This window comes from Nannobrachium achirus (assembly GCF_963921795.1).
Source record: "Nannobrachium achirus genome assembly, chromosome: 20".
Classification (NCBI taxonomy): Eukaryota; Metazoa; Chordata; class Actinopteri; order Myctophiformes; family Myctophidae; genus Nannobrachium; species Nannobrachium achirus.
This window is the reverse complement of record NC_137827.1, coordinates 19,964,358-19,973,547: the sequence shown is the minus strand read 5'-3', so window position 1 is coordinate 19,973,547 and position 9,190 is coordinate 19,964,358. Positions and strand designations below refer to the sequence as shown.

General features: G+C 41.4%; 1 protein-coding gene across 1 annotated transcript; it reads left to right on the top strand.

Annotated features, from left to right (window-relative positions):
* Window positions 1-337: 337 nt before the first annotated feature.
* LOC308305986 (collectrin-like) lies at window positions 338-6,048 on the top strand (the record flags this gene model as incomplete). The annotated part of the gene is made up of 4 exons (XM_080750885.1): window positions 338-402; window positions 2,632-2,748; window positions 4,611-4,841; window positions 5,916-6,048. The coding sequence occupies 4 exons, from the start codon at window positions 338-340 to the stop codon at window positions 6,046-6,048; spliced, it is 546 nt and encodes a 181-aa protein (XP_080607011.1).
* Between the last annotated feature and the right edge of the window lie 3,142 nt (window positions 6,049-9,190).

Here is a 9,190-nt window from a genome sequence, read left to right as displayed (position 1 = left end):
AGGAACACCCCAAAAAGCCCTGGTGGTCTTGTTTCCGTTGGAGGTCCTTGGTATTCAATTCATCAATATCATTCATCACAGGTGTTCCTTTTCCTTTTTTAGTGGTTCTCAACCTTTTCAGGCCGCAACCCCCAAGGCATAACTTTTTTGTTGTGAGGCGTTGTAAGCATGTTGATCGGCTATTTTCACAATTTCTGCCTCTAATATTTGTTGAGAACCACTGCTTTACAGTACAAATTATGGAATAACAATGAGATGTTCCTGTTCGTTTTCAGTACAAATGGAATAACAATGAGATGTTCCTGTTCATTTACAGTACAAATGGAATAACAATGAGATGTTCCTGGTCCGAGCCACTCTTGCATTCGCCATGAGGACATACTTCAATTCTGAGCACTACAAGTAAGACCTTTATTTCATTAATTGCGACCGTCAGGGAGCAGTTTACTATGAAAACCTCCACCGGCCGTCCGTCCGTCCGTCCGTCCGTCCGTCACACGTCACACGTCACACCTTTGTTTGTGTACGGTGTGATGTCATATATCTTCAGTATGACATCACACCACATGTGTACACAAACCTTTGTGTACGTTGCTGTGGCAACAGTCTGTTGTTGCTGGTCTGTTAGTGTACGTTAGCAACCACCTTAGCAACCATGGTTTTACCCTAGCAACCAACTGTTTACCCTAGCAACCAACTGTTTACCATAGCAACCATGTTTTTTTACCCTAGCAACCAACTGGGCATAAAAGGGATTCTGTTAGGGATCTCCATATATGGGCATAAAAGGGATTCTGTTAGGGATCTCCATATATGGGCATAAAAGGGATTCTGTTAGGGATCTCCATATATGGGCATAAAAGGGATTCTGTTAGCTGTTAGTGATCTCCATATATGGGCATAAAAGGGATGCTGTTAGGGATCTCCATATATGGGCATAAAAGGGATTCTGTTAGGGATCTCCATATATGGGCATGAAAGGGATTATGTTAGGGATCTCCATATATGGGCATAAAAGGGATTGTATCCCAGATGATGCCCTGTACTTGGGATTTGTTGATGTAAATGTTCACATAGAGTGTAATAATTGGTAAAACAAACTTTTGGCCTATTTGTGGAGATAAGCGACCAACGGTCGCTTATCTCCCGATTAGGGAGTCTTACTGGTATGGGTACTTTGTATGAGGCCCATGCCTATAATGCAATATGAGCATATCGTCGTTGTCAGGTGGAAACCTTGTATGTCCAAGACTGTCTCTAGACGTAGATCGGCTGTTTTCACTACTTTTGTATGACAGCCTTGAATGATGAAGCAGGGCTTTACTTGGTGAAAAAACATACACATTTTAAACTTGGAGATACGAGGTTTCTGCCCGACAGTGACGATATGTAACACCCAGGATTCGAACTCGGGTCTCACGCCGCATAAAAGCCCAGCATCTTAACCACCAAACCAAAGGGCCATGATGATCCATGGGAGATATTAGACTTTTGAAGACATCAGGCTGAGGCAGTGAGTCACTCTGCTACACATAGTTATCTAACATATAATTTTCGGAATGTCTGAGTGAGTGTCTGTCTGTCTGAGTGTCTGTCACAGCGTTTCTCCTCAATGGCTGGAGCAATTGATCTGAAATCGCATCACCATATGAACACACCTGACATAACTGTGAAGCCCGTTTGTCACTTTCACAAATCATATGCTGTATATTAGCATTTTTATGGTGTATCTACTATCTATTCTGCATCTAGCATGAGGCTTATCTATTCTGCATCTAGCATGAGGCAATATGTTTAACCAGCTGTGTGTGTGTGTGTGTGTGTGTGTGTGTGTGTGTGTGTGTGTGTGTGTGTGTGTGTGTGTGTGTGTGTGTGTGTGTGTGTGTGTGTGTGTGCACGCGCGCACGCGCGGGTGGGGGGGTTGTCTGGCCCCGTTATAGATGTTGTCCAAAAATCATGCAGATCGGTACACAGTATCTCTGTAGCCATTAAACGAAACGGGTATTTCTTACATTGATGCTCCTACATATTATGCAGATCGGTACACAGTATCTCTGTAGCCAGTAAGCACCAGTTAAAGTTACTTTCCATCCCTCATATACTGTGTGCACAGTGCACACCCCATAACCCACACACTGCACATCATTTCAGAGCTCATATCTTTGAACGGGTAAGGGCTAGTAATTATAATCAGCTCATAACTCATTGTATAGTTATAATCACTCAACAATAAACACATTAAAAAAGCTCCAGTGTGTCCAGTAAGCTGGTTGGTTGGGTGTGTTTCTACGCTGTGAAATGTCTCCATTATGTGCAGCGTTGTGGTCTGATTACGTTTTCAATTTACCGAGTTATTGATTGATCGATAACTTTTCCTTTCTTAACAAATCAATGCGATAATGTTTTACAATCGACTAAACATATCAGTCCAATTGAGCACTTATTTTATATGCCGCACAAGCACAACAGTGTCCTACAAAGAATGGAGTCACGATACAAAGCGTTATGAGTAGTGCGTCTGCTTTTTTCACTATTCTTGAACATTTAGTATTTTATCGATTATCGATTACTTTCATAATTGATTAAATTAACTGTAGTAGGCCTATTAACTGTGTAATCGATCATTCTCAGTGTGTCCAGTGTCCTGGTGTGTGGGGAGACCCCTCGGGTGTCCTTCTGGTTCGTGGTGGTGTCACCTGAGAATCCTGAACAACTGGTTGACAAGGTGGAAGTGGAGAGAGCTGTGAGGTAAAGCTATACAATACACACATAGACGTGGAAAGAGCTGTAAGGTAAAGATCAATACAACTACAGTCTAAGTCAGTGTTTCTCAACCTTTTTTCTGCATGGGCACACTTTTCATGTCCCAAGAATCCATGGGCACACCAACATAATACGTGGGTGTAAATATCGTCACTGTCGGGAACAAACCTTGTATTTCCAAGTTTCAAATTTGTACGTTTCTTTGCAAAGTAAAGCCCTGTTTCATCATACAAGGCTGTCGCACAACAGTAGTGAAAACAGCAGATCTACAAGCACACAACGCTTCGCACCTTGAGGCGTTGTGTGATTGTAGATCGGCTGTTTTCAATAGTTTAAATCATTTTTAAAATGATAAATACAATATTGGCTTTCAAGCAGTTTCAAGGGGCACACTTGACCCTTCTCAGGGGCACACCAAATGTCCCCAGGCACAGTGGTTGAGAAACACTGGTCTAAGTCATTATGCTGCATTCACACTGCAGATATATAGTTGAACGTTTTGCTTGCTTGGTCAATGTTATCTCAATGGAAACCAGCTTTAAAGCTTTCAAAGCTTTGTTCTGTGTATGTCCTCTATCTTTAAAGCTGGTTTCCATTGAGATAACATTGACCAAGCAAGCAAAACGTTCAACTATATATCTGCAGTGTGAATGCAGCATAGTCATTTTATGTTTGGTTGCGCTCGGGTGTTGCACTATGAGAATAGCAGATCTACAAGCTCAAAAAACACTTGTGCACATATACCTGTGTTACAGAAACAACTAGGCCTACAGCCGGTTGTTTTTCTACACAAATCCTCTCATGGAAGTGTTATTGTTTGTTATAATCATTATAAGAGGATGGCGCCTCCCACTAAAGCATGAGTTATACTTTGTCGTTAGATGGTGTCGCACAGCACTGAAAGTAGCAGATCTACAAGCTCACAACAAGTTGCGTAGCGGTGCGTTGTGAGCTTGTAGATCAGTTATTTTTGTCTCTGATAAAGCCTGCCTGCTGTAAGTCAGATTGCTGATGCTGTGAGTAATATGAACTCTTGAGTGTTTTTCTTTTTTTTTCATCCCCTCAGAGGCTTGACCTTTGGTCTCTCATTATGCGTTTAGCTGTTACTGCAACTTTCTGCTGCATATTTTACTGTGCTTATGAGGCAACCAAGGAAGAAATAACAACACAAGAAAAGGAAGAGCTATAAAAGTAGGATGTCTGGTAGAAAGTGGAAAGTGTTTTTTTTTGTTGCAAAATGTCAAACTGTGGGCCTACACAGAGTTACCCACTTAAGCCCTACTGTATATAAATTACTTACATAGTGCGCACAATAGTGAAAATAGACTGCGCCCACTAGTGAAAATAGCTGCTTAACATTAGTACCACATTGTGAGCTTGTAGATCTCTTATTCTTGCATGTTTTATTTTTGTATTTCTTTGCCTATAATGAAACAGAAACAGCAGGTTGAAACTTGAAAGTTAACACTGACTAATTTAGAGGTACTAAAAAGTCCTTAAACTGTAACTTAAAAATGTGCAGATACCCTCTATACACTTAAACTTTACGTTGGTTTGTTTACAGTTGAGTGAGAAAACAATGTTTCACATTAAGTTAATCATCTGGGGACCCCCCAAAATAACTGGGGGGTTGTGTGTGATGTGATGACGTCATCAAACGATAAAGTCGACTTCAACTCAACTTTTTACTGAGTCGAGTAGACTTTCAAAAATCACAAGTCTTTAATGCCCTAACGCACACACGCACGCACGCACACACGCTTTACACACACTTTACACACACTTTACAGGTGGATTTTACACAGTGTATAATGAGTCTGACTCAGCTGTTTACGGTGTCCCAACAGGATGTCCAGGCATCGTATCAACAGTGCCTTCCTGCTGACAGACCAGACGCTGGAGTTCCTGGGCATCCTCCCCACCCTGGCGGCCCCCGTGGTCGCCGACACCCCGCCCTGGCTCATCGTGTTCGGGGTGGTCATCGGCCTGGTGGGCGCCGGCATCGTTCTGCTGCTGGTGTCGCCAGAGGAGACGGTGAGAGCTGCTGTGGATGTGGAAACCCTGCCAGTGACTCCACCGTTCTGTTAGGAAACCTTTCATGCACTATTATAGGCCAAGGCACTTTGCCAGTATTAGTCTGGGATCACTTCACTTTTCGGGGTTGTAACCGGTCTGGAGCGGAAACCTCAACACGTCATGTTGTAGTACTCAAAGGACTACAATTTGCCTTAAAAATCTAACCGGATTCAGTTTTAACCCAAAATATTCCCCTGCGCTCAAGGACATACTTTTAGGGCCTACCTAATAAACTCCTTGATGCGGAGTAGTTTTGCTTTTGAAAAATTAGTTTGGTATATTCATCTTTTAGTCCAACTGTTAGTGACTGGCAAGACTACACTAGGCTACTCGAGTATTTTAAAAGGGATTGGGGAAACAAACGGGGGGAACCAAATCAAAGCGACGCCACTTCTTCTAGTGGTTTCCGTGCTTTAGGCAGAAACCAAACGGCCTGTTGTGAACGAACACCAGGCTTTCCCCCAGAAAGCCTGGTAGGCGAGGTTCTGCCAGTATAGGCCAAGGAAGACACTCAAACTACGTTTTTCAAATGGTATAGCGGCTTGGCCATTAATTGCTGAACCGTACTGTAGGTGTAGGTCGTACAATCACACTGTTTCTCCCACTGGATTCCTTGGATCATCATGATCCAACTATCTAACTATTTCCGCCCAAACTAGACTACCGGTACTCACATTATCTCAGGAGTCATGTGACAAAGAGCATCAAACAGCTTGTGACATGGATTCTGTTGGCCTGAAGTTGGTGGGAGAAGCTATATAAAACATGAACGCATCATCCAATCAACCCCAGATTGGAATCACATGTTGAGGGCCCTAATGGACCCCACCTCCCAAAGTGCTTTCACTTCTTCTGCCCATAATGGGCACTACACATGTGAAAGGTTGCACAGTATGTCATAGAAATGCTCAGCTTGCTCAGGTCCTGACAGCTGCAAGCACAGCCCTGGCTCCACACTAGGAAGCCCAGCCTGGTGGACATACTGTATACAGTATGCCCTCCACAGAGCACCCTTTTCTAGTTGTCCTTCTGATGAGTGAGTCTGACTGCTGTCTGTGTTCAATCCTCCTCTATAGGAAGAAGAAGGGGCCGCCAGAGGATGAAGACCAAGATGATGAAGTGGTGGAGAACGGCATCGCGTGCGAGAGCTTGGACGGTGTTCGTAACAAAGCGTTCACCGATGATGACCGCTTAACATTAAAGATGTAACGACTTCCTTTAAGACATGTTGAAATCACTCCACAGTGACTTCTGTAGTAGCACTACTTGTTGTAGATCCAGGAAAGAACAAAGACAGTCGTTACTGCAAATCTGTGCTTTATGAATTTATTTACTGGAGTTTGATGCGTTGTAACAGATGTACAGAGATTTGACATTGTTTTCAGATTATGATTTTTCATGTCTTGAACAAAGAAAAAACATTATCATTAACTTCTAATCCTATATAGACTTATTTGACCGGGGTCCCCCAGGGCTCAATAATACCAAGTCCACTCCTTTTTCCCCTCTACTCCAAATTTCTTCACTGAAAATAGATGATCTTCAAAGGCTTGTAGATCGGTTTGTCCTCCAGAATAGGGATTAAAGACCTGACTGATGGGGGGGGGGGGGGGGGGGGGGTAAATTTACTATGAATTTTCTATAAAAAATATTATTGAACTCAATCCTCTATGCCGTGTAAGTAATCAATAGGAGAAAAAAAGTAATTTTGGGGGTGAACTACTCCTTTATTGTCTCTGATTGAAAAGGTGACTAACAACTGCAAGCAGGGTGTCTCAATGCCACCATCTAGTGGTCTTTTATGTTAAAACATTTAAGCTCTATAATAGTGAATGGTGATAGTAATCTCTATCTTACTATAGAGTATAATTAAATTAAATTGTTCAGTAACAGGAGTCTCCCTGTCTCCTACAATCAAAACAGAGCACCCATTTTATCAGCTTACATTTTATAGTGTTTTAATTCCAATGTTGTCTGCTCATTTTTAATCACCTCCAATTTCACTATTTTACCCTCTATCCTGTGGGTCTGGATAACATCCCGACCTGAGCATTTATTTTCTCACACACATGTATGCACGCACACACACACGTATCTGTAATATAGCCTATAAGTAAAGTTCATAGAATCTCGTTTTGAGTTGCTGAGTTGACACTGGGTTTTTGTCACATGATTTATCCACATGAATCCTCCACAAATACAGAGGACTGACATTCAGGACGTACCACCAAGAAGGACATGTTGCTAGGCCTAGAATTATTGAATGCTTCGCTGTGAGCTTGTAGATCTGCTATTTTTGGAAAAAGTCGTGAAAATGTGTGGAAATCTTTGAATATATGTATTTTCAAAGCGAACGTTTGTAACTCAAATTTTGCTTCTGGGTGGTCCCTGGAACTAAATATTTTGAGATGGGGGTCCGTGGCCAAATAAATATCAGTTTGGGGGTCAATGCGATAATGTTTTACAATCGACTAAACATATCATATGAAAAGGTTTGAGCACCACTGACATAGTAGTCTCTCAAGAACAGACTAAGTGAGCTCCAGTTGACGATGGCTGGCCAGATTACTGACATAGAAACATAGGTTTTTCCAAAAACCTTAGAAGGATTCAAAAGACACTTACAGAATCGGGTCAAAATTCGAATTTTCTTGATTTTTCAAAAATAGCAGATCTACAAGCTCGCGGTGCGGCACTCGGTGCCGCGCTGTGAGCTTGTATATCTGCTATTTTATAATAGTTAAAGCATAAAATAATAATACACTATAATGTGTACCCGTTCTAAACGGGTTAATCAAACTAATTGATTTAATCGATTCAACAAACAAATTGCTATTTGATTGTAATATTTAATAATCATTTGTTTCCTTTTTTTAAGATAATAAAATAAATATTTCTTCTCTAGTAATAGATAGTTGCAGCCATACTTGTCTATGTATGACATGTGTCTACATCTGGGTATACATCACATCCTGATAGTTATTTTCATTCGGTAATATTGATGTGTTACCTTGCTTATTGTAAATCGCTCTGGATTAAAGGAGCTATAGTCAACTTTTTCTTGAAAAACGGATGCTAAAATAAAAATAATGTTTCGAAAATATTTTATAAAGAAATAAGCTTCATATATGTGTTTCAATTAAAAAATGACCACAAAAAGCGTAAAATAATGATAAAATAATCATTTTGGCCCTTTGTTTACATTTACAGGGCCGGTACTGTGTTTACATCCTAGTCTGTTGACTAGGATGTCAGCCCTACAATGAAAAAGTTGTCTATAGCTCCTTTAAGAGTGTCTGCTAAATGCCTAAATTGTAAATTGCATTCTGACACAATCCATACACTAAAGCACAACGTTTTGGTTCAATCAAGTTGTTTGTCTTTAGTTGAATACATGACTTTCTATGTTAGTATGACTTAAATTGAGATAACAATATAGCTGCTTTTTAAAATATACAATTCTACGCAAATGAGACAAGTTCTGAAAAGGTGACTATAGGTATCAGAATGGATCAGTTTGAACTGAGTATTAACACCATAAGTTAAGGAAGTTTGCTATAGTTGTACATACTGTATGCTATACTGTATTGACTGTATTGTATTATAAATGTACATTGTAAATGTCTTCAACAGGGGGTCCGGGACCCCTAGGGGGTCCTCAGAGTTACTACAGGGGCTCCTCCAAATCTTTGTGTGCAGTGGCGGCCCCAGAGAATTGTGACTGGGGGGCTATGGGGGGGCTGGCTTTTTTAGAGAAGCAAATTAATGTAGTCAACAAATAATATAATGGCAGATGCCAGCACAGATATAAAGAGCTAGATGCCTCGTTCGCCTCTGCAGTTAATTGGAGCGATGTGCAAAAGTTCTAGACCGGACTTCCTGAAAAAACAAAGGGAACGCTGTCAGTCAAAGTGACTACTGGCCAATCACAGTGTGTCTTTTCCGTCACTTTTCCAAGGACCACAATTCAATTCAACAGAGCCAGTTCCGATGTTGCGCTGCTCAGCTGTTCTTATAGGCTGCATACGTAAAGACCAGCCCCCACCTGCCTCTGATTGGCTTACCGACTTCCGTATGTGTGACGCACGCGGAAGCAATGAACACGGAAGCGATGAAGATTCCCTTGGTTGCTCAATGCATACGCCCCCTAGCCGAAGGAGGCGTCTAGCTTTATATGTCTGTGGATGCCAGGTCCAAATCTGTGGACTGTAGGTGATCGGTATAGGATTTTTGTGATGCTGAAGATGCTTTCCAGCATAAAAAGTGATTTCATAGTATGGTTTACATAGTCAGTTTGTGTGATAGATAATCTTTTTTCCTCTTTTTGAGCGGTGCTAACCGCTCCTATAGA